Source organism: Diadema setosum, chromosome 6, assembly GCF_964275005.1.
Source record: "Diadema setosum chromosome 6, eeDiaSeto1, whole genome shotgun sequence".
Lineage (NCBI taxonomy): Eukaryota > Metazoa > Echinodermata > Echinoidea > Diadematoida > Diadematidae > Diadema > Diadema setosum.
Genome location: NC_092690.1, coordinates 8569252 through 8596815, shown reverse-complemented (window position 1 = coordinate 8596815; position 27564 = coordinate 8569252). Strand labels below are relative to the sequence as shown.

General features: G+C 38.6%; 1 protein-coding gene across 1 annotated transcript in view; it reads right to left on the bottom strand.

The window, feature by feature from the left end:
* The window catches only part of LOC140229420 (laminin subunit beta-1-like), a 78808-nt gene that overhangs the window by 30375 nt on the left and 20869 nt on the right, over positions 1-27564 (bottom strand). The window contains exons 3-14 of the mRNA XM_072309672.1: positions 22304-22866; positions 20763-21026; positions 15289-15412; positions 12432-12620; positions 9321-9494; positions 8220-8329; positions 6322-6546; positions 5554-5709; positions 4739-4866; positions 2864-2984; positions 1313-1505; positions 555-698 (exon numbers count right to left, since the gene is read on the bottom strand). Coding sequence (XP_072165773.1) covers positions 555-698; positions 1313-1505; positions 2864-2984; positions 4739-4866; positions 5554-5709; positions 6322-6546; positions 8220-8329; positions 9321-9494; positions 12432-12620; positions 15289-15412; positions 20763-21026; positions 22304-22866 — 2391 coding nt within the window. The remainder of the gene's footprint in view (positions 1-554; positions 699-1312; positions 1506-2863; positions 2985-4738; positions 4867-5553; positions 5710-6321; positions 6547-8219; positions 8330-9320; positions 9495-12431; positions 12621-15288; positions 15413-20762; positions 21027-22303; positions 22867-27564) is intronic.

The following is a 27564-nucleotide window of genomic DNA, read 5'->3' as shown; positions in this document are numbered from 1 at the left end:
AAACTTCTTGTCCTCAGGAATCTCTGACAGGGGAGGTGCCCTCATATCTCTGATGTGTCTATTGTTTAGGGGTTTAGGCTGTCTGCATAGATTACAATTGTATCTCAAACTCAAAGTCATCTACATCACCAATGCACTTAAATGGAAGTACAAAAACATGGAATAGTCGTGAGCCTTACTTCAAAAGGATGAAGTGTAAACTTGTCAAATCTTTCTGTTGCTTTAATGAAAAGTTATTGACAGCAAATAAGTGACTGTAATCTAAATTCTAAAAAGGGGGAAGGCAAGCCTTGCTGCTCTCTTTAAAAAACAAACAAACAAACAAACAAATTAAAACACTTGTATGTGACAAGATATATCTTTTTTCACTGGCAGTGTGAAAATGAAAAACAAAAAGCAGGAAGTTAAAAGGACATTTCTCTTCCAAAAGGCTGCAGGGACAAACTGGGCCATGAAAAAAAAAAAAATTCTGGATGTTTAAATTGCAACAATGGCTTCATTTAATAGATTGTGTCAAATTAACAGAAAGGCTACTGCCTTTACTCTTGACTTACGAGTGCAACCCTCTTGGCCAAAGCCATAGGTTCCTGGCGCACACTGGTTGCAGGTGCGTCCAATCACGTTGGGCTTGCACGGGCACTGTCCACCAGCCTCGTCGCAGATGGCACTGAGTGAGCCCATGAAATCGCATCCACATTCTGCCATTGGAGAAGAGTAAATGAGTGGGATTAGCGGTTGGCAGAGGTTAAATACACAGCACTTGGTATCTTCATTGCAGAGGAATCTCAGCTTCTGAATGAAAGGTATGGCTGTTGAACTAGACATCTTAAAGTTTTGATATAACATAGAGGTCAAGATGACGAAGAACACACTGAAAAGCACCTACATAAATAATCAGCTTGCAGGTATATTTGTCTAAAGCACAGTATTTCTATGGGGAAACTTGGTGTAAATCATGCAACTTTGATATTTAAAATGCTACACTTTTGAAGAAGTCTTCTGGAAATTATTTCTTCTTGAGTGCTATTCTCTCATGAGTATAAGGTAAGTGTATTACAGACCAATCCATCACACATAATCAAACACAGAAAGGGCATACTAAATAAAAAGATTCCTACTTCTAAAGTAAGCGCAACATAGAGAAAATACAGTCATGACTTCCAAACAGAGTGATTACAGTACGTACAAATCAGACACCCACTGACTGCAACAGAAGCTACATAAAATAAACTTCAGAACGAACATTCAAAGAGTTTGCATCTCTAATCGCAAGCTGACAAGCAGACTCCAGTAAACAGGGCTAAAATCTCACCCAGGGCTCCGTCAAATGCCATAGCTGACATGCTGAACATGAGTCCCATGCAGACCTCAGAGAGGGGCGAGTGTACAGCAGACATGTGGGCCTCTCCACACCGGTAGTAGTTCCACTGCTCCAGCCTGTACTGCTCAATGGGGTCTTCCCCTTGGAAGATGGGGTATGTGGTTGCCCTCGGCATCACAACCAGCTAGACGAGACAGAGTAGAGACAGATTAGTTCCATCTTTATTCAAAGATATCACATTAACCCCATTCTGACTGAGGGGGGGTCAATTTGACACCCCCCCCCCCTCGACATTTCGCGCTTCGATTCCGTGACACGCAAAGATTTTGCCGCGTCGTTTCATGACTTTTTTCATTGAAGTCTCCCGCATATTTTGAGACCAAATTTGCGACGTCCGGGTACACAGTTCTAAAGTTACGTAATGTTTTATGTATGCATGTCAACCCGAAAACAGCTAAAATTCATGATATCGTGTGCAAATCCAATGCAAATTGTGTTTTTTTGTTAAATTGATATAGATTAGATTATTTCAACTTTTAACCATTCAAATTGATCAATTTCAATGTAGATAAGCTTGAAAAAATGCAGAGACTCCAACTCTCCCGTTTTCGACAGGAGATCTCCCGCCGAAAACCCATTTTTGCAAAATCTCCCGTTCTTCCGCTTGAGATTTGATTTCTCCCGCCCTGGCTCTGTCTCTCCCTGTGGAAAGGATTTCTTACTTATTGCTATCGTATGTTGAAAAAATAAGCCTTAGATAGCACCAGAGAGCATCTAGAACCCTAAACTTCGCACACATCAACTTGGAGTCTCCCGTTTGCTAGGGGTTTCGGGCGGGAGAATCTCCAGATCAGAAGGTGCTTGGGGTTGGGGTCTCTGAAAATGCCTGCAACAAAGTTTGGCATAATAATAAAAAATGAAAAAAAAAATAATCTTACTATCACAGTCTCTACTTAATCTTAAACTCATTGTGAAGGAAGAACAACAAAATTTGGCCAAAATCCATGGCATTACAATGACAAATCAAGCGTCCAACCCCTATCCAACCTAGAGAAAAAGCAAGCATCCAACCCCTATCCAACCTGGAGCAAAAGCAAATCAGTATAATCATGCAACAATTGCAAATGATAAAATGTTCTACTAGAGTATTTAAAAGCACAACATTTTAGTAAAAATTTATCCTGATGAAAGACAGACTTTTTTAAACATTAGTGCATGAATATTCTTGAGAATGAAGTTTTCTCTACAAAAAAAAAATAGCAAACAAAAGCAAGAGAATTTATGTTGCGGAGAGGGAAACAAACGTGTGGAGTAGCCTGTTTTGAAAACAAACAAACAAATAGTGGACACAATCAAAGCAATTCGTAGGCATGGGAGGGTGGGGGGGGGGGGGGGAGTATTATTACTTGGGTCCCCTGGACTCTACACAGACTGCATACGTGACAATGATAAATCCATAAATAGACAAAACTGTCAAGTTTTTGGTCACCTCCAGCCCAGACAGGTGGAATCATGGTGAGTGTCACAGGAAGTGGTACTTACAGAGTCTAGGAGAATCTGTGGGCTGATCGGCCGATTGTCTGAGCTGTACCGGGTGAAGTCTACCTGGATTGTGTAAGTCTTACCAGTCTCCAAGCACACGGGACTACTGAGGACGACGTGTCTGAAATTTTGGGAAACGTAACAAAATATGTCGTTATCAGTCAGAGGACAGAGATGGGGGGTGTTACCTTCAAGAGTCAGCTACACCCACTGCTGCATAGCAGGTTACTATTTATACAGTCGCTGGGGCGACAAGACCTCGTATCTACAAAATGTCAAATGTTCACAAGAGCCAAAAGCACTATAGCGAATGGGATAGCCTTTCCTTTGACATGCCGTGGTGGCTTTATTTTTGGTTAAGACAGCTAGGATTTCGACAGGACATCACTTAACTGATTATCTGACCATTAATCCAAAAAAAGTAATTTTCATCAAAATTTCAGATACAAGGTCTTGTCATCCCAGCGACGAATGGTACATCTGTAACTTAATTGATCTCCCTGAATTTGTATGGTATATCTACAATGTAAAATGACTTCAAATACTTGTAGGCCTACATCTGCCTGCCAACAATAATTGTGCTACTTCGAAATTTGATTTGATGTTCTAATCTCATATTTTGAGAACACATTTAATACTTGTAACTGAGCAGGTATTCAATAACAACCCTAATCGTGAATTTCTTCTTGGTCCCACTCCATCGAAGAGCACAGTTTCTTTCATGTGTTACATTACAAACTCGAGGAAGATGAAAATACAAAAGAGTACAAATATGTAGATGAGTTTATGAGAAAATCTTTACTTTCATGCTTCAAGCATTATCTAATTGAATGTGTCTAATATACTGATAACAATACACTGCTGTAGTCGTTTCCACTAAAGAGATTACACACAACCAACTCCTGATCAAGTTTGAGATATATAGATATAACCAAATAAAATATATCTACATCTCAAAGCACATCAAGGCAGTCAAGAAGGACACTTGAATTTTTCAAAAGGCTCTGACATACCTACTTTCATGCATTGTCATAAAATTACTATTATGAGCGGTATTCTAGACATCATGATACAAAGAAAGGACAACAGTGTGGCATATACTCATTCATGAGACTTATCACAGTCAATTTGTTTGAAGTTGTTACAGTGTCATTCAGTTATATCACATCATTTCAAACCTCGTATATATGTGACAAACAAAATGTACATCTGCACAATTGCACAAGGGATCAGACACAATCAGGAATTGTGTTTATCTGTCTGGCATTACTCACTTCCTCCTTCCACAAATTACTGCTAAATGAGGATGCATTTAACCACAACATACACCCACTGGATGGCACTAAACATCCTTTAGAGGAGACAGAACAAAAAGTTCTAACATCTGTAGTTGGTCTGCTGTCTCATAACAGTAACCAACTGATAGCCAGCGAATATTTGTCAATTACACATGACATTGTAGATACAATGTATTTAACAGTGACACTAGATATACTGTAAAGAGGATCATTTCTGAACATCCATCTTTTAAACTATGGATTTTCCAATTATTTTCTGGCAGAAAGAATGAATAGTACCTCGCAGGGTGGGTATGTGGGCACAGGAATTGGGGAGGTTGAAGTTTCAAATGCTGAAATCTTTGTGAACTTGAGAGAAATGTGCCATACACATAACTGTGATGTGTCTTCACAATCATTTCCCATTTTTTCAGTGATATACTGTTTTTGGTATTACACTCACCACATGATCATGACTTGAATATCTTGTCAAACACACTGTTTTTCTCTGATACCTGCAATGTTATCTTGGTATGTGATTCAATTTTCTTATGAAAACATGAAGAGATATGAAAAGATATTCATGAAGGGTACCAACCTCCTCTCCGAGGGAATTGTGGTAACCAGTATGTCATCCATTGGGATGGTGTTGCCACAGATACTCCAGTTCGGAATTTCCCCAGGACGATTGATGGTGACTCGCACATCCTCCCATGCTCCCGGGAGCTACAATGTCCAAGCAAACAAATGGAACTTGGATTCAACCAGTTTTTACAGTTTGTTTTCTTTCAATTTTGAAGTGTCAGATACAATTTACAAATGCACAGATATTAAAATTGTGAATCCAAAATGTACTACCATGAACATTAGCAGAGCAAATACCTAACTATTACCAATCCATCAAGTTTAATATATCATACTCAATCAATAAAGAATGTAAAATGAGGCATCGATTGTGGACAGGGTACATCAAGAGAGAAGAAAAACATGAAGAATAACTTTACAAATGATATGTACAGAAAAATGGGGACATTCCACAAAAAATATGGACACAACATACAGCAGGAATAACTGGAAAATGGAAATATGTCATGTTCACAATCTGAAGTCTATCACGGAATTAAAATATACATAACAGGAAGAATAATAAAAGTTATTTTTATTATAAATCAATGTGGAAAGTTGATCAGATAGCAAAAGTGATCATGCTTCACATAGGTGTAATATTACTTCCATCCAACAGATCTTTATTTATCCACATTTCTACAACCCAAAATTTCTTGACATGCAGGTACATAACAAGAGAGTAAATATCCCTGATCTCCTCTTCAGAGAGAAGTAAACAACAACAACAACAACAACAACAACAACAACAACAATGACAATCAAAGTGCGTAAGAAAGGACAACTCACCAGTGGCTCATATCTGAGAATGATATCATAGTCTCCAGACATGGGTAGATTGCCGACTGTGAAAAGTATTTGCCCACCCTCGTGGATCCTCATAAAGCCTGGACCAGTCCACCCGATGTAGTCATCATCTCGCATTCTGGGGTAGTAGTCCACAAGCTGTGTGTGCACGACAAGAGAGGAAGGGGTGCACCCAAATTACACAGCAATTTCTCAACCCATGTCACTTGCGTATCATTCATGGCTCACTTGAATTACTCAAGATTCCAATATACCAGATACAGAATTAACGAGTCCTACCAGGCCTAGTTCAGATCTTCCAGTATCATTTCAAGAAGACTGCAAAATTGTGAAAAAGTTTATGAACATACTTCACTTGACATAGAACATCGTACATCATACACCAGTTGGTGAATGATCTACGTACTTGACTTCCACATTGCAGAACTGAAATATATAAATGTCATGCTTGATGTCACAAGAGCAAGTTCTGCAAACAATAAACTGCACTGTCAAGACTTTGTCAAGACTGTAAGTGCAACTCCTTGTAGTCAGCTCATCTCAATTGCAAGGACACTGACATGGTATATGGGCAGTAAAAGTGCATACACTTATACATGGCTATTGCTATGCAATTTAGCCTACCCTCAGGGCAAGGAAAGAAATCTTCACCTTTATACACACTAAAGACAGATGCAGTTCTAGTGTCAGTACAGCACTGAAATGCACACTTCCCTGCTAGAGCAAGACACCTGTGGTGGAGTCACTCACCGATAGTTCCCCAACGGCTTGTGCATACTCTGCCTCATAGGTGTAGTAGTCCATGTTGACATAGTAGTAGCCGGAGTTGACCCGCTTACACTGACGCTCTCCGATGTTACGCCGGCACGGGCACTGGCCTGAGACCTGGTTGCACGAGTTGTTGTAGGAACCGCCGGGATCGCAGTCACACTGCTGGCAGCCGTAAACGTCCTGGCTGAGACCGAAGTAGCCCTCCTGTTAGGGGTCAAAATGGAGGACAAAATTGCACAACTTTCAGCAAAATAGGTGAAAGGCTGCAAGATACAGGTATCTTCTCTCCTCACATAATTGACCTGCCAATTCCTTGCCCAGATCTTGTGCCAAATTCTTGATTTCCTTTGTTGATATTAATTCTTCATTGCATCTTTGGCAACGGTATTATGTTTGTTCCCTTCTTTTTTTTTATTTGTTTGTTTGTTTGTTAAGAAAGCCATGAGAATGACAGTTTTAAGACCCCTCTGAGGATCAAATAAGTAGGATAAAGTACCTTGTCTGTGCACTGGATGTGGGCATTGCCACTGCTGCCGATGGATTTGTAAAACAAGACCATTCCCTCTTAATCTAGACAGCAACAGATAAATGCGCTGGCACTGCTGGCCAATTGTCTAGACAGTTTACTTTCAGATGTTAATTTGCACAAGGATTATCTATGCATATTTAAGCTCATTGTATCTGGAGACAAAAACAGCAGTGATCAGTTACTTAAGTAAGAATTCAGCACTGTAGTTGTTGTCAATGTTATCAAGCTCAACTCAACCACACCAGGTATAAACTTCGTCACCTGATTAAATTACAGTGTACGCACTTAATTGCCTCACTATTACTGCTCTTAGAATTACTAACAAAATGATGAAAGGCACAATCAACAATACAACAAGTAACTGATTCATCAGAAAAATTAAACTCTTGTATAATGACAATTTTTGAAATGTATTTAGAGTCCAATTCAAGATGCTTGAACGTACATCTCATACAAACCAAAAGTGTATTGAATCAAATGTTGGTGACAATAAAGCCCCTTGAAGTCCAGTCAGTCTATGCCTCATCTATGAACTTGACACCTCAGGGTTTATTGCTCTGGGGTAATACTACTACTGCATCACCTCTACTGATAATATTCCCCTATCATGACCCCTCTGCTCCATTCCCTCCCCCTCCTCCACTGCACCTCTACCACTGCTTCCATCACCACCATATGCAACACACATGAACTCTATCCTGAAATGTTTATTCTCTGTAGGCTACAAATTGTATCTATCTCATCACTTTCCATTATTCCAGACATATTGAACATCAAGATATAATCCTATTGGTTGTTTTTTAATCTTTTTTATTTTAAAATGAGTGTCATTTGAGAGATTATATGAAAACTACTCAAAACTACTCAAAAAGGCGCTACATACCATCTACAAACCAGTGCTGAAAAGGAATGAACTCAAAACACCAATCACTTTATCAAATATGTTCGATTCCAATCACAAAATACCTGCAGATACATTTGTACCACTAAAACACCACTGCAACCCTTTTCCTTGACTCAATGTGCATACCCAATAGCCCTGTTCTATTACCCATATTCAATATCTGACCTTATTCTAATAGCATGGTCCCAACAGAATCCCTCTAAAATCTCATATTTGAAAACTGAAATCTTATGTGTGACCTTACATCTGATAGCCATGTCCCAACATAATTCCTCGACACAAAATGAAATGCGAGTAACAGTATGGACATATCCCAGCATGTGTCAATCACTGTACATGGGATGGCATACTAGGGCCTGATTAAGAAGGTGCATGACAGTGTATGTGCTTTGAACCCATCCCTGTCTAAATAACGAATATGACCAAAGAGCACAATTGACTCACATAGCAGCGGTCGCAGTTTTGGCCGGTGACATATCGCTTGCACCTGCAGTTGCCCGTCGTCTTGTCACATCCCATGTTGTTCTCTGATCCGAGTAAGTTGCAAGCACATTCTGGATGGTTCAAGGGAAGACAGGAAACAGAGAAAAATGATACAAAACTTGACTGAATGACTACCACTGCTATGTCCAAAAGAATAAAAAAGATATCTCTGATGGAAATAAATGCGTCAGTGCTCTTTCAAACCTTTTAAACAGACTATGAAAGTCATATGAACTTTATCAAGATATTCAAGTAGTGGCAAGTCATATTCCCATAATGTCATCAAGTTTTCATTGATTTTCAATGATTTAGCATGTGATACAATCCTCTTGTCGAAAGAATGTTATTTAGTTATGTAATCTCATCACCTCTTTAGACATAGTTTTAAACACTACTGACAGCTCAAAAGCAGAATCTTGTTTAACTTTGGAATAATGTCTGGTCTCCAACACGCATTTGTTCTCATTTATGACAGCTCAAAACTGAGAGAAATCGCAACTCTTCCAGAAAAAAAAAGTGGACGTGATCCTAAATGGCTTGCAGTGGTGAGGGTCTTTCACTTGTTACTGCTTGAACATTGACTTTCCTTCAGGTCTGGAATTTACTGAAAGCTGTTTGACAACTCAGGAGAGAAGTATATTAGTAAGAATTATTAAGATGCATTCATGGTACATGTAACATATTGTTATTCATTTAACTCGGCAGAGTGCCACATTACTGATTCAACCATTCACGTACATGTATAGGGTATAATGTGTGTGTTTATGTACATATTACATATCGATATGTAGATCCAAAGACAATGCTCTTGTAAATGGATGAAGAGACAACATATTATCATTCATCTCAAAAAGCAAGCAGTCAAATCATCAAATCACCTTTTGCCAAACCTAACAAAGAAAATTTGATTGCAAACTTCAGACGCATTTGAAATGCATGCCGGTACAAAAACATCTCATCCAGCAGTATGTAACAAGCTAATCTTTTTTTTTTAAGTGGGGTGCAGAAAAGTTCTCTGCAAAGAAGTACAATTTTGTCTGGCAGGCAGGAGCGCAATATTACCTATGCAGCCCTCTGGGTTGTCCTCCCTCAGGTTCCAGTAGCCATCCTGGCAAACGTCGCAGCGCTGCCCCGTCACATAGCGCTTGCACAGACACATACCAGCCACCACATCGTCCACCGTGTGGCTGGCACACTCCCCGCCATTCTCCGAACCCGAGGGGTCACAGTTGCATGCTGGGAGATGAGGGTAGGAGGATGGGGGAGAGAGGACAGGGAGTAAAGGGAGCTTGGTGAAGGCCACTCATATGATTAATGAACACACTCACTCTGCTTCAACACATGCAATTGACTATACCTTCAACAGATGCATCAATGCATCACATCTGACACAGCACTGTCCTACAATACATAATTTTCAAATACTTCCATTTTAGTGTTTGTGCGTCTCTTTTGCATCCCTGAAAATCAGACTCCTTTCATAAGCTGATATAATGTAGAAATTCAGATCTTTCCGCACAATTATGAAACTGGAAATTTCTTTATGATGGAGAGGGAAACAATACTTTAAGTTTCCGATGAATTTATTCACTAAGTTATTCTGAGTTATTCTCTATGCGCAAAGGGCAATGCATTCTCAAGAAACATGGGGCTACATTATCATTTTATGTTGTTGAACTGTGAGGCATACTACTGTAAGATTTCATACAAGATATTGGGAGACACTATTCTTCAACCATGCAACATTTTGTGACATTTGCAAAAGGGATCTCTTCCACCTTTAAGCCTTAATGTAAAATTTCTACGTCAACCTGATTCCCGTTTGATGAAAAGATGTGCTGTTATTGTTATTGTGATAATTGTAGCTACCACAGTAAAGGCTGACAAACTTGCAACTTTCATTGCACTTGTTGCTACCACCAAGCTGAACTGATCTCACATTGCTATCATAGCAAACTGCTTTTTAAATGCATGCCACACATGATATCTCCTTCTCTGTACTTGAACATTTAGTTCCCTGGATTAATTATCACTTTTGGTTTGTTTTACATCTCCCCCCCCCCCCCCCCCGACAAAAGCTGTTCAGCAGGCACTTTATGGAAGACAGAGTAGAAACAGTTCATCCAAGGCTCATGTGAATGAGACGGTGAAATCTTTGAATCGCACCCGTCAGTATGACCTTCTGGCCTTGTGCTGACATTAACTAAACCTAAATGTCATCAGCCTTTATCTAATTACAACTGAAAACAATTCTTCCTGTGACATCTGCAATACAGACAATATTGACTCCAGCTGATTAGCTATCACAAGCAAGATAGGACCATGGACTATTGACCATAAAAGAGATAATTTTCTTTGGCAGACAAGCATGTTTCAGCTAATTTACACAGTTGTCTGTCCCTTGTCTGGTAACTATTCAACTCCGTGTACATTACAATTAAACACATATTCACCGGTACTCTCAATGTTGGTGACATGTACAATGTATTGTATCTATCATATTAATTTGTTTTTCAGATTGATGATTGCATTATGACTGCAACAATAAATAAAAATTTATCCCACTCGCCAATGAAAACACATTAAACAAATCAGGACAATGTAAATACAAACTAGGTTACAGATCAGCTTGAAATTTGTATCTCCTAACTGACTAAAGTATTCATTTATGCAATGCCATGCATTCGGATTCACACATAGGAAGAAAAATGGTTTCCAACTTCATATCATAATTACAACTGAACTGCACATGCAGCTTGGGTGGAACCAAACCGCAAATAAGAGCAGCAAAGCAACGAATAAAATGCTGTAATACAAATATGCTCTTCAAGGGTTGGGATGTGAAACAAACAGAATTAATCAACTTTCACCAGAGTCCTTACATTGCACCCTCTTGATTCATGATCAGGTAATGGTGAAAAACAATCATGATGTTCAAACACCAAAAACATGTTTGAGGTAAAATGCAAGCACCTGAAAATTGAGTTCTTTTCTCTCTTTTACAGTTGGGTTCAGATTTTCCTTTTTCTTTTGCAAAAACACTACCATCTACAGATGAAAAACAAAAGCCCAGCTCAAGTGCTTCAAAATAGTTCTAAAATGTGACGTAGGTATAGAAACAACCAATGTAAAAATAATTCATGTTAAGTATCGTTAAATACTGAACAATAGTTATATTGGAATTGTTTTTAGAATAAGCCATCTACAGTTATGTTTTATTGACAATAATAGTGATACCTCCTTATATTCTAGGCTTTATTGCAAAATTTGTTTATGGTAGGATGTTTTCTGAAACAACTGACCTACACATATGTATCAAGATATGACCACTTGAACATTTTTTAAATCACTGCTCCTAATGGTAAACAGTTGCTTTAATTTCAAGCATTACCTGTGAAAGAGGCCTGTAATACTTTTATTTTTTTCTTTTTAAATAACACTAGAAAAAGATCTGTGATTTGTCGACATTCAGTTTGTAAACTCGTAACAGCATAGCAGAGAGAAAAGGAAGAACAATTAAAGGTACAGTTTACCTTTGGGAACAGTGATTTTAAAAATTTTCAAGTTCTCACATTTGATGCATATACATGTATGTATGTCAGTTGTATCACAAAACATCTGATCATATAAACATTTTGCAATAAAACCTAAAATATAGGGAGATATCCCTGTGTTTCTCATTAAACCATAACTGTAGACGGTTTAGTCTAGAAACAATTTTTATTACAACTATTGTTCACATTTCGTATATTTAACAATACTTATTAAACATTGACTATACTGCTTCAAATTTTTACATTGGTTGTTTCTATCCCTAATGCACATTTAAGAACTATTTTGAAGCACTAAAGCTGGGTTTTTGTTTCATCTGCAAAAGGTAAATTATGCCTTTAATGTTGTTGATCTTTTGATTCACAGTGCAATGGTAATGAACTTGAAGCAGAAAGCAATGCACAAACTGAGAATTCTTAAACAAACATTTGCAAAAGAAAAGAAAAAAGGCAAAAACAAAATGAGAAGAAATAATAATGTAATGACACATGATTTTATATCATCTTTTTTTTTTTTTAAGTGCAATAAAACCCTTCATCAAGTCTTTGGCAAGTATTTCATCCCACATGGAGCATGTTAGGGGATGAGAAAACTCAAGTGGAAAACCACTCAATGACTTACGGACACAGATGTTGGGGTCCCTGATGTCGCGGTCGGGGTGCATGTAAAAGAACGGCTTGCACTGCTCACAGTTGCGGCCCATGGTGTTATGCGTACAGTCATCACACACCCCACCACTGGCCCCATTCGTCAGCTCATACACTGCCGCGTCAAAGTGGCACCGCGAGGCGTGGTCGTTACAATTACACTCTGCACAGTGATTGAGGCAAGTGACATCAAAGACAGGCATTGAGTCCCATATGTTTTTGTGATTACAGGGAATGATTTTCCTGGTATCGCATAGTAATTTGCTATGCATTTTGGTATGACTGCTATACAAAATGTAATTTGCATAGCAGTTTCATTACACAGACTTGTATACCATTTTGTTGAAAATGTATGTCCATCGACAAAAATTGCTATTCAATTTCGAGAAGGAAAATTATTCCCTGAATTACACAAACAACAACAACATACTTAATACTAAAATAACACATGAATTCAGCAGCCGGCCTTACTGCAAATGTACTCATACCTCTTTCGGAGCTGCAACCTGAACATACTGTGACTGTATTTGAAAAATATATATGTGATCATACACAGGAATAGAAAGAGTTGGGGATTGTTGGAGAGGACAAGCAACACATCTTCCAACACACTCACAAGGATCACAATTTACACTGAACTGAACTTAACCCTTTGCCTACCAGATATTGCAATCCCCAATCACACTAACACATGGCACATTTAGTTTCCATAGCGATGGCTTAATTAACAGGGAGATGACACATACTGTATGAAGGAGAAAAAAAAAGAGGAAGGTACAGGTTGAGGGACAGACAAGGCTTTCTGTCTATTTCACTCAATCGTTTACATGCATACAAATATTTTGTAAGTACAGCCAGTTGGAAATTGAGCAAAATCTGAAACCTAACTTCAAAAACAAACACAAATTTGAAAACTGATTTATGATATCATCTCCAAACCATCTGAAAAAAAAGTGCATTATTCAGCTATGAACCATATCATCTTCAGTATTACCTGATGTATTCTTTTTGAGTATTAAAGATCAAAAGTGTGCCATTTTTATCTACACCTATTATAGTACTTCCCCCATCCTTGTCTTAGTTTCATACAAATTGCACAGCTCCTCATCCATGCAATAGCAAAGCTTTTGTGAACTTCTACTGGCAATCACATTGCAAAGTGTTCTGATGGTTGCTGTATAGTAGACATGCCTGCGCTACATGTTTTCCCATTTCACCAGGCTAAAATGTTATAATTCTACATCTGTCAAGTTATGACACATTCATGTCTTCTAAAATAAAGCCATCTAGTCATAGCAAAATTAGACACAGTTCATCCCATCCAGCATCAGATAGATGCAGTCTTTACAAGAAAAAGTTATCGGAGACTCTCATCAGGCAAGTCTGACTTTAAGATAGGATGTAGCACTAAAAGAGTTCTACATGTCATTGACTGGAGTAATGTGGTACAATAAGTCTGGTATAGCTGGCTCAGAATGGGAAAATACCAACATTGGATGCCAGCCTTGGTGTCTCTACTGAGTGCAGAATTAGCCATCAAAAGCTGCACTGCTGCAATTTGCAAAATAAATTGACAAAAGTGAACCTACACCCTCAGGAAGCACAACATCTTGACATGATGTGCATTTAATATGAAAAAAAAAAAAATGCCAAGGATACTACCACTGTTATCGCAGTCATTTCTATATCATCATCTGTATCACAAACATGACCTATTACAATGTACTGATAACCGTTGTCTTTATACTGATAACTGCTGTCTTTTTTTTTTTTACTACGGCTTCATACGAATATCAAAAGTCTATTGTCAAAAATTCTGAAGCTCTTAAAAGTTGAGTTTTATTACCTGGTAAACATAAGTCACAAATTCTGCATGCTTGTGTTAGTCCAGGTCAATCAAATAGGAATGCAAATATACACTCCTAATATTTGTCAAGTCAGCCATTTTTTTTTTTTATTATTATTTTCTCCTTTTTAGGAGCAGGTCAAGTTTCCATCTCACTAAGTACATGTAGCTCAGCTTTTTAAATCAAATATCACTGTGTGTTAAAAGTTGATGTTTATTGATTGAGCTCCAACACCCAAATAACAAAACAGAAGATATTTCATTTAAACTTTGTGTAACCGAAGTTATGAAGTTACAATTTTCTATGAAACAATGATGTCATATGCAAATTAGATGAGATGATGATGTCATATGCAAATTAGATGAGATAATGATGTCATCACCACACAAGTCATTGACCTATACACAAATCTTCCATACATCTTTTTTTTTACATGAAATTAAAAAGGAATTACTTTCATCACTTCAAATTATTGGAGAACTACAATGTCATGACTTTAATACTTTTGAATGTCTTTGTCATTGCCAAACCAGTAACCGAGAACACTTCTTCTTCTTCTTTTTCTTTTTTGTACATACCAGTGAGATGGTTATGAGCCACTGGCAACATCACTTCATCTGATTTGCATTTGAGGTGACAACAATATATCTTTATTCCTGAAAACTTTGGTGACACTTTAACATTTCACGACTTCCTTTAACACATTGAGGACGGTTTGATTTTGCTACAACACACATTTCCCGTAGACGCTTGCCCGAGTATACTCGGGACTCGTCCTCAATGGGTTAATATTTTGTCTCTGATTTTGCTGAACCTTACCCCACTTAGCTAGTATTTACAGTATATCCCCCTTTCCATAAAAAGAAAAGACCAACACCAAAGAGCAGAATAAGTATACATAATACATTTGCCCTAAATCATCCACAGGCTGAAAAGAAAGGGGGACTCTACGTAAACGCCACATGCACAGTTGGAGATACTTACGTTTACACTCATTATTTTCACCCAAGACTCTAGCCGGTCTCCAGGGCTGGTCATTGTAGAAGGGTTTGCACCTCTCACAGTTCTTCCCCTCAGTGTTGTGGATACACTCACACTGGCCATTTACCTGAAATAGTTGCAGATGATGAGGAAAGAATTGCGTCAAATGGAGCACGTCAGAGCCATCACAGTGATTGCAAGTCAAACTAATGTCATTTCAATCCCTTAAACACTTTTGAAATGGCAAAACATAAAACACACACAAATTTAGAAGAAAAACAAAATTAATCTGACCGGAAGGAGTTAGGGTATTTTCTTATACTAGTACACAAATATTTAGGAGTGGTTTTAATACATTGCATTTGGGAAATTTATTGTGTAATGGGCAAGATTTAATAAAAATGTAATAAAGGCTATTCCAGTCAGCTTTAATATGCACAGTGCACCATTTCATGATAGAGTGGTGGCATTTGAATACCAGCTACTATATCGCACAAAAGACATTTATATATGGACATATTCTAACCTTTTGTCAACTAATCTAATGCTAAATGTAAATTGATCAGGTTACAGCACAAACTGGTATTTTAGAGTTTGTGACAATCAGGTCAGAAGGACATACAAAGATCTTTCAATGTCCTTCTGACCCGATTGTCACTAACTCTAAAATGCAATTTTGTGCTGTAATCTTCATATACCAAGGTCACAATCATCTCCAGAACAAAAAAAAAGATGAAGAACAAATACAGCACAGCCATCAAAAACACAACAAAAGGAGATAAAAAAAGATAAAGATATGTTACAAAGAGAAAAGATTAACCTGTCAAAGTACCAGCGATTACAAGGCCCCATCCATTTCAAGCTCAATCGCTCACAATGGTGGTCTCCTGCATTCAATTATCTCTGTTATCTATTGAAAATACTGTATATTTTATCTTATGTTTCCATGTATGTACAAAATGCACTGCTCAATGCAATTACTTATGTGTATCTATTTGTGTAATGTTATCCTTTTATTTCACTGTGAACACACTTGTTATTCTTTGTCTTTCTGCTTCTGAAATTTGTGTTTAGTTTGCGTTTGACTGAACGCGGAAATAAATCAAATCAATTCAAATCAAATCAAATACCCAGAGGACATACACTAGACTAAGACTTCCTAAAGATTTGTGATAATTACAAATTTTGAGTCACAGTTTGACAGAGGGCTCAATGTACAAGCATCTAAAGTGATACACAGCCCTTGACACCTTTGACCTTGAAAAGCTGTTGGTGGTAAGAGCCTACGTAGTAAAGAGGGGACAGGTTGAGATTAGGGTCTCTGGTTACCCCAGTTATACCTGAGGGGAAAGTCCTGTTTAATCTCTGCATTATGATTCACATCATACAGTCAGCCTCAGAGGAAGACATACATTAGGTCTCTGCGGGCACGAAACAATACATCACTACTCCCCGATCGGGTCATGTCATATCAGGCACTAAATCAAATCTGCACGAAATCATCGGCTCCATTGCAACTATTGGTTGGTACAAGGGCAATGACAATGAGAATACCCCCGGCTGACTGCAAGCTGTGGTGGGTATGAACAGTTCAGGACAGGTGTTTCTCTCCAAGGCATGATGCACCAAACATCCCTCGGCTATTTCCACAATAATGTCACGCTATGCCCTAAATCCACTGAGAATCCTACCCAGTAACTCTACATTGGCACAGAGCCACAAAAACCTGGATGTCTGCATAAAACATTTCTTGACATTCATTTTTTGTTATTGTCTGAAAACCATCAGCAGATGGTCAACATTTCCTCGACTTAAAATACAAAAAGGTAACACTGTCAATATTTATAGTTATTGTCAGCTCTGTAAATGTATTATGATCCTTTTTTTTTTTTGCATATTTCAGACCTGTAAAAAAATATAATTTCATACATGTTACACTAATTTGACCTGGAAAAAATTGACTGGGTTAAGTACATTGTTAAAAGTATGATTCCACACAAAGTTCACTTCAATTTGAATGAATAAACAGGGATGGCAGTTTGAATGAAAAAACAGGGTCTGAAATTCATCAACATGAAGCCTCTTTGTACATGAAAAGGCCTGAACTTTGAAACTGCCAGGGCCCGAATTCGGGCTCTTGCCTGAAAACTGGCATCCCTGAATAAAGTGAAATCATTTAAGCAGAATGGCAACAGTTTTATCAGAACAGGACACAAGTTTGACATTATCTTATCCAATAATGATACTGATACTATAAAACAAATTAGCTTAAATGTGATAATGTAAATGACTTCAAACTTTCATTGGGTTTTGCACAAAAACATCTGAAAATGAGTTTTTGGTTGATAAACTCAAAACTACAACACTATCCCATATTCTAAAAGACATTATTGCTTGCTTATTCAGATACAACAAACATCCGCTGCAAAGAAATAGAATTATCTCTTGTGCCAAAAAGAAAAAAAAAAGTCTGTTAATCTTCATCTCATCTTACGTCCAGCATGTACAGTGGTTGCAATCACCACCACCATTTCATGAAAATGTGAAATTTTAGAACTAATTGATTTTGACATAAGGTCAGATACTTGGAAAACCTCTTCTACTCTCTATCACTTTATCCCATAATACAAAATTCAACTTGAACATGGTGTGGGATTCACTTAAAGATACTTTGTGAGGTCTCTGGAGTCAGAGACATACAAGTGTATTGATCATTGAAATATTCTAAACTGCTCACTGCAATATCATGATCTCTTCAGCAAAGACTTTAAAGGGAACCCAAACCCAAAGAGAAATGTGGATGTTAAGAAAATATGTAGGGAATTCCACAAAAATTCATTTTTCATGAAAATTACACATTCTATCAACTTGAAACTGACATACATTGTATGTTAAGGGTAGCAAAACTATTCCCCCTGCTTTCTGAAAGTGGTTAGTCAAGTGCTCTTCATTATGCTAGAAAAGTGAATTTTTGTGGAATTTTCGTAATTAAATATTTTCTTAAAATTGTTGTCCGTTCATACGTCATAACCTCTAGTAGTCTCCTCATCCAGCGGTTCCAACACCAAAACTTTAGAAATTCATAACTTATGCATCGATCGTCCGATTTTCCTCAAACTTTCACTGATGTATTCTACTAATGTTGCTCCTTTCACTCAATCCACATTGCTCTTTGGGTTTGGGTTCCCTTTAAGTAAAAGATAACAGACACTAAAATACACTTAAAAACCTAAGCATCAGTAACTCTTATCAGCAAAGCAGAGAAAAACGTTCAGGCATCTGTATAGTCACTGCATTGATGACTTAACAAACACTCATGGACTCAACTGTCTCTTAGGCCTTTGCAAAGATAAGGTGTTGATGCTACACTGTGTGTACTAATCAAATCTCATTCCTGTATGCATACTGCATGCTAGTTCTGTCATTGCACCTCTCAGATAACCCCATGTACCTCCCCATCCCAAACGTGATACTGTATTTAGGCCCTGTGCCCCATCGCCCATTCTAAATGCATAACTGCGGGCTCTGCACCTTCTCCGGTGTACTGTGTGCCTTGTCAGGGGAGATGGGCTCTTGATTGATTGGGCAATGAAAATGCACTCAATCAAATCGGTACAGCCAAGAAGATACAGTGTACATGGTAGGAGGGTCAGAATTCCTTCTCCATGTGTAATTTACACCAAGCAATTACACCATCCCCACAAGAAGGATCTGCCGGTACTTGGGATCTTACGTGTGTAGGTGATCCTCTTAATGAGCTCAAATCTTCAGTCCCATATAAGCTTACAAATGAATAATACAAGAGGAAGCAAAGTGACAACTTTCATCATTACAATGCATGGCTCAACTCGTGAGTGTAATTGGCTCTCTAAAGTCTTTTGAGTATTATTAAAACAAAAACAACAAGATTGTTTATTACAGCTTGCATCTGATGATTCTTAAGTTTTAGACCATTATCATCTGATTCAGCAAGCAAAGAGAGCAATTTAGTTGCATAGTACTTAGCCCTTTTAACCCTTAACAGAACTTCGCAATCAATTCAAACATACATGTACCTCTGAATATATCATGGGTGCATCCTGCAGTGTTGCACATATCTTGTGAGGTCTGTTACCCAAACAGATGGTCAAGTGAATGTGTGTAGTCCCACCTTAAATTGGTGTTTCAATAACTGTACCCTTCTTCCTTTGCACCATTCTCATGGCTTTGCACTTTACACTTTTCATGGTTTCATAAGTCTGCTTTTAAATTCCCTTCAATAAAATTGTTGCAACTAGATGTACACACACTGCTTGCAGCACTGATATTTTTGAAGTATCAAAGTGTGACTTTGAGTAATTCCCGATAAAACATTCTTATTGAGGTTGTTCCTTCAATCGTTAGCAAGAAATATATACAAAATGCTGCATAACTGTAGAGTGATATGACCTGCTGCAGGGGCCCACCATAGACAAAGAAAATTCAACTTTTTCCAACTTTTCCTTCAGGTTATTTTGCAAAGCATTATATGTGTAACTGCATCATCAACTGAGGATTTGAACAATATTTCTGAATGATAAACACTTATTTTGAATGGGCGTCACTACAGTGCCAGCATACACACACACACAAACAGGCATACACACACACACACAAACACACACACACACATGCACGCACACACAAAACTGATATAATTCACATAATTTTAATAATGTGAAACTGTTAACATATGGCCGATATTTTGACCTCTTTTCTCCCCATCTGCTACTTTCTGTTTCTCCCATGTGTTTCTCAGTGGGTATTTCCCTCTGGGTAGAGGCCTTATGGCCCGCTGCTTGCTATTCCCTGACCAACACCCAGCAAGAATAGACCGATTTGGTTCCTGCAATGCTGAGCTCTTTAGAAGAAAAAAAAAAACACATAAAAACACCGGGGGGCAACAACTTGCTTTAACCTCATTTCAACTGCAAATTTTTACTTTAAAGATTTAATCTCAGAGCAGTCTTGGGAAATGACTGAAATACATCTGGCAGTTTCACTCCAAGAACAAGAAATTCTTCCTCCATGTACACAGAAAGAGCAGCGACATAGCAGCAGGAGAAAAGTATTCTGCATAGTAAGAATATGAATCTGTTGGGTACTTTTTTAAACTTTATGATGACCTTTATCACAAAAAACCTCTGCTCCTGACTACTAGAAGCTGCCCTGTAAAGAAGATGCCCCCAAAATAATAACTACCAACAGAAAATTAGATTAGATGTAACAAAATGTATTCAATATGACAATACAGGTAAACTGACAGTTCAATACTTCATCCTCATGGAAAGAGAAATATCCATAAATCTGAACACATCTATGTATATATACATATACATAGTAAACTGGTTTATTCATATACTTGAAGGCAGTTAAGTGTTATTCCATGCAAGAGGACAGGAAAGGAGTTCAACTGAGGAGTGCCACCAAGAATCTTACTTGCAATCAAAGAATCTTACCATCTGTTCCTTGGTCTCCATCCCATCAGCAGGCAGGCAGCGAGAGGCATGGTTGAAGCAATGGCAGCTGCCCCTAACCACCATCTCATAGAGGGCGTAGTAGTACTTGTTGAAGACCTCCTCCCCGTCGTCGAACAGGTGGTCGCCAAGGAAGTGGAGCTCGGTGAAGTTGATGCGCAGGTTGGTGACCTTGATGAGGTCCTGGACCTCCGGGCTGTAGGGGTTCTGAATGTCGATGTTTGGTGGGAGCACACTGAGGATGACCTGGGGGTGGTGACCAGAGATTAATACAGAATGATGCCAAGTCAAGAAACTGCTGTGGAAAACAACAAATTGTTTTCACACTGGCAGTCAAAAAGCCTTACAGAGGAGTCATGACTGGTATGAGAATAACAAGACCTGCAGAAATGCATAATGCAGCGCACCTCTCGAAGGGTAAGTCATGATGAGGACTATTGAAAAGTCAACATGAAATATTAAAACAAGTTACAGAAAGGTTATGAGGGCTGTGCGGACAGAGATACATGCCATATGAAGTTATGGCAGCAGTATACCCCCTCTCCCATTCCATCTCTTCACCCCCCCCCCCCCCCCCAAAAAAAAAAAAAAAATGTCAAATCCTCCCCTGCTATTTTTGTAGCACAGTAAACAGATCTATGTAATCCTGCTTCACAACAACTCACAGTGAGATAAACATGCACAGGGTCATATTCCAGTAGGCCATTCAATTTTGAATAAAATCAGATGATTAAGTATGCCTTTTACATGCTTTCTTAAATCACTGTTACGAAGTATAGAATTAAAAGTTTCAGAAGACCCATTTTTGACAAGTTTGTGTTCACCATATTCCGCCACTGGGACATGTAAAAATGAGCATGAAGACCGACAGAAACTATAGAGAAAAGTCACTAGATACTTAAATACTTTGGCATAGTCATGAAAAGAATGTTGGTAATAAGTGTACCAAGGTGAAGATTAATCTGATAATCCTTTCACAATGGTTGTCATGGAGATCTAAATCCCCTGTTAGTTCCACACACAGTACAGGCTGACTGGGTGCACTTAAATGGACCCTCAACTTCAAGCTCCCTTTCTGTGAAGTAGCATTCTATATTCATGATATCCATCATTTATTTCAGTGAGTTAGGAACATTCAAGTTTAAGTTACATATCATCATAAAGCTAGGAATTTCCTCTTTCAGAATTCATCAAAAACTTCAAAATCTTAGCAACTTTTTGCGGGTTTATGTGGAGCATGGTCGCATGTATCACTTGATGTATTCCACCAGCAGAAAGTGCCCTTATTCCCAATTGCATTGCCCTAGGCTAAAACGTAAAGTGCTCTTTCAAGCTACTTCTTTCTATTGATCTGATTCCCTTCCTTCCTAACTTGAATACATTTCTTGTAACATACAATGTAGGTATTCAGTCAAGCTACACAGCCTATGTATAGGTACAATCACTGGTGCAATAAAGCTGCTGCCTCTTCACAAAAGAAAATCAATTGCCTCCCAGACGAGGCTGTCTCCAGAATAGCCTACCTCTCCCCCAGTGGAGGGTTCAACAGCCGAGTAGCGGTCTTCACAGATCACCTGGCTGATGTTGCGGATTGGATCTCGGGAGATGTCCGGAAAGCTGCCCTCGCAATCGTAGGCAAAGTACCTGTACGGCTTCCACGTGCGGCCAAAGTCGGATGACCGCTCGATGACCATGGCCTTCGGCCTGAATGACTTGAAGGTCATGATGAGATGGGTGAAGTGGAAGATGGCTTCCAGGTCAAACTGGATGTAAACCTGCTCCAGGCCATTCTGCGATTGCCACCACCTCTCCTTCTTGTTGGAGTTCTCCATCGAGGTGACCACATGCTCGATTTCGTGGTTGCGCTCATTGACGCCTGCCTGCCAGGGTACCCGCGAGTCGCAGTAGAAGATCTCGCGGTTCCGGTTCTCGAGGTGGCTGACGATGTAGAAGGGTTCGTAACCGTCAAGTCCACATGTAGACGATGCATACAGTTTATCTTCGCGGCCAATCAGAAGGTCACCAGCATAACAGCTGTCCCCCTCACAGGCACTGGCTGGGATCACCTGGCTGTAGCTCCCTACAGCTGAAATAAAACAAGCCAAAAGCATCACCAACTTTAATATGGTTAATACACAAAAAGAGAACGACTTCATGTTAGATATCAGTAGTTCTCTGATCAAACAAGTAAACATGAAAAATACTGAGGCATTTATTAGAGAATCACAGGCAAAAAAAAAAGAAAAATTGTCATCTTACAACTATGTAATTCTCAGATAATCATTAAAAAGATGATGGGTCTCTGCCTGTATAATGAATGGAAACTTGAAATGAAAATCCACAGCTAATGAGTGCTCACAATACTTTTAAGGGGCAAATGAATTCCTGGAGAGCTAAGGACAACTCTGATGGGTAAATGAGATCATCTAATTTCAACAGCTACAATAAACAATAGGATTTATGTTAATAGCTACATCCCGAAATGACTACAGACCAGTTTCAAATTTCACCTAATATAATGCAGACATTGACAAACAAAACAACATACACAAGGACTACATAGCAAATCATTACCAAGCCTTCCAGCTGTTTGTCATACACTGATTTCCCAAACAAGATTGTGACTTCTCACGAAGAATGAAGTAATACATATAAAACGGCATGTGTTACACTCTAGCTGATTCACTGCATTTCATTTCAGCACACTAATTCAACAATATCCCACAGGGAACGTCTTCCACTCTGAAGCTAGGGAGGGGTGATGGGCAGGGAGGGCTACTGGGCAATATTCACCTCTCAATTACCCTCATTACTTGCACCTCAGGCCCCTTCAGCATGGGGTCACTTACTGGGCCCCAATTAACATTTTCAAACTTCCTGACCACGCAAACAACGCTATTACTGTTTCAATATGAATGAATATCCAAGAGGTTGTACGGTTGGTGTGGTACATGGCATCTTTTTTCACAGAGAGCCCATAGGAGCTCTTTTCAAGGGTCTTACTACACTTTTTTTTTTCCATATTGATGACAAGTGATGAAAACTTCACAATGTTTGAGGCAGACATGGAAAAGCCTTTGAAAGTCATGTTTTTTGTTTTGTTTTGTGTGTGTGTGTGTGTGTGTGAGTGTGTGTGTGTTGGTATGGGTGGGATGTTGCATTTCCTTCCCATAAATCGATATCCACCATAAAATTACATTTAGATGCTTACTTGTTATTTACTTTGCCTTCAAAATAAGTATGTTAAAATCATTCTGGAAAACAGGAAAAGGAAAACCTTGTCTAAAGCGATTCAAGGTATCCACAATATCTACGGGGGCAAACGTGGGTAAAGTGAATATATTAAAAATACTGTGTCATGGGTAGCCCATATTTCTCTTGGTTGCATATAGGCCTATGTACCACATGTAATCAAGTCAAAGAAATCATAAAAATGACCCTATTGAATGTGACTACAAGTCAAATGTATATTAAGCAAATACACGTACTGGTATACATGTACTGTAGCTGTGCTGCTTGCAAAATGTAACTTCAATGCTTGCAAAAGTCATCCTACGTGATTCACAAACCACTACAATGTATTTATATAGTATGCATACAGTAGACAGTGAAGATCATTTCCCTGGTTCTCTTGTGCAACTGGGAATATCTGACTGCCTGGTTACATCTACTGCCCAGTAATACACAGAACCCCACACTTTACATAAAACTTTAAAGCTTCTTTCCTTGATCCATCTGCAGGAAGGATGCTATACAAAGTGCCCACCTTTCAATCAAAGTAATGAGTCAGCCATGGGACAATAGCATGCACCCTTGTTGTGGCTTTTGTTGGGGACATCATGCATAACAGCATTTTCTAGGCAGACAGGAGATCAGATGTAAGCAGGTAAAGGGGCCTTTAGTCCCTACAAACAACACTCGCACGGTCGCACCTCAGATGGTTATGCATGTACATGTAATACCCCTTCACGGAGATGGGGGAAGGCAGCTTTTCTCCGGGGGTCATTCATGGGTCTACTCAAGGGAAACAGGTTTCCCATCAAAGAAGAGGACAAAAGTTACATCCCCGGTTAAGTACTACCTGGACAAAGGTGGTTAGCAGTTGACAAATACTCCCCTCCCCCCCCCCCCCCCCCAACACCAAACAAACCTTCACTCTGAAGGACTATTGCATACATTTATCCACCAAATACATGTACTGTCTGCATCCTTTAAAGAAGGGTAAAAATTTGCCTTGGTACAATTTGTAAGATAAGCCATGATAATTGAGCAATGAAAGGTATTTCAATTTTCTTTTAATAACTAAATTGTGCAACTATCTAAAAGCATCAAAATGTAGTTTATAAGTTTTAACATCACACTACAGGTTTTTAGTAGAGTTCTAAAACATTAGCAAGTATCAAACTCTGTCATAATTTTGTGGAAGCAATTCTTTCATATATTTTAATAGTTTTTATGCTTTTGAATCCTCACTAATTTCCCTGTATTGAGATGCTATCTCTTTAAATTCTCTAGTGCCCAGTATGCATGAAGCATATAATCATGGCAAATTCCATTCTTTCACTAATTAAGTGACTAATACAAATGCAGGCCATAACTTTCTAAAGATACAAATGTAGCAGCAACTACAGTAGTTCGATTCAAAAAGATTCCAAATGACAATCAAGCTTTCCCTCCGTATTAAAAAAAATCATTGAACATATTACATAATTTGAATAGTCGCTAGGGAAACCCCTGAACTCTGCTTTATCCCAACTCTTGATGTCAATCGTCCCTAAACTTTCTGAGGTTACATAAAGGCCACTCTGTGTCAGTGATACATCAATATATCATCTGTATTTCTGTAACCTACTTTGATCCTATTTTCTAGCTTTTATCCCTCGCCTGATCCATCACTACATGACTGCTTCATGCACAAGCACAATACTGGCTGATAAAATACTCAATATATCTGTCAAGCCCAGCACACACTCACTTCTACTGGCACAGAAAACCAGTGCAAAATGACTGATCCCGGGTCTGAAGACACAAAAGTAGCCATTATGCTTGATTTCCGACACTAATGCTCTTTTCTGGTGCAGGGACAACAAAGGCTGAGCTCTCATGCAGAGCATCACACTCTACAGGCTCCTACCATACGGTACTTGGTAACCCAAGCATCACAAGTAACCATCTTTACAGGGATTACAGTGTTTGATAGTTTCATTACAAGCAGAAATATATATTTGCATATATATATATTATATCAAAAAACTTATGAAAATGTATATATGCTTGAAAGTACCTGTATATCAACATGATGAAACATCACAAGACTTTCTTCAAGGTTGCACAAGACACACCAGTGTACAGCAGTAATTGTTATTAACTCAGCCAAGGAGATTGCTAGTATGTTTTCGTTGGTATTGGTTTGTTGGTTTGTTTGTTTGTTTCTGTCTGTCTGCCTGTTTGCAAAATAGTTCAAACAGTTGCAAACAGATTTGGATTAAACTTCCAAGAAAAGTTGACAATGACGCAAGGAACAGGTGATTAAAATTTGGTAGTGATCCAGACCACTTTCTGGATCCAGGACTTTTAAAACAAAGGTTTTCATTGGCAAATGGGGCAGGCATCAAACGATGAAGTTCAAACTGTGCATATTTGAGGTGTGCATACAAATACATGCACTGAGTGCACGCTAGAGGCACAGTGTGCAGTAAGCTGAGGTCAATCATGAGAATACATATGTGTGCCTAAAAGTTACAGGAGTCGACTGTGAGCAGCAGAGATTTTTCTCACAAGCGCTTTGACTCTGAGACAATCATCATGGGGAAATACGGGTGATTTTCAGCATGCGTGTATGGAAATATAAGTTTCTTGGTGAAGGTCTGCGCTCTGCGAGTGCTTTTCTAATATTATGACTGTGATGTACTTGTAGGTACACTTGTACTTCTCGTCATCAAACAAAAAATGGATTACATACCAAATTTTGCTTTCATGTCACTCTCGCAGTATGTACAATCCAGATCAAGCAAATTCTGTATTATTCCTCATGATGAAAGGATTATAATGTACTTCCAAGCAAAATTGTAGGCCTATAAGTTGCAGAGTGTGGAGACAGTATTTCTGTGCCATGAAATCAGATTGTAAATTCATGTGGTACTACTATATCTAAAACAATGCTTGTTCACTTGCCCATACAGTATTTAGCACTCAATATTACTGTGACTTTGATTCTTTTTTTCCCTGTATGTACGAGGCCTGTAATAATCTGCCTAACCAGTCTCAATTAACACTACCTATTCTCATGCACTGTAGCAATATGCAAATTAAAGTATGCAAATGCCTGTTCTTTTAAGTTTGACTACTTCATGAGTTGAATAGCCAGTACCATGTGTGTGAACCAGAGATACCAAAGTACTTGATATCAAACAAGGCCTCTGAAAAACAAAGGTCAACTAATATTTAGAGGTCTCGGAAGGGATGGGTGGTCGATATTTGATGAAGTTCAGGGATTGTACGTAGATTAACAGGTCTCATGGAGGGTAGGAGACCTGTTCCTAAAACAAATATTTGGGAGGATGTGTACTTTGTCAAGACCAGACACAAGTTCCTGTTCCCTTTTTAAACCCTAATGCAAGACATGTTTTGCAGAGACCAGCCTCTTTGCAGGTTGCTATGATTCCATGTGCCTATTTATGTGAGGAGATTTTCATTTAGAAAAACAAAAAAACAAAACAAAAAAAAAACCATGTGCATTTTTCCCCTAACAAGCATAATTCTAAGAGTTGAATGAGAAGACAAC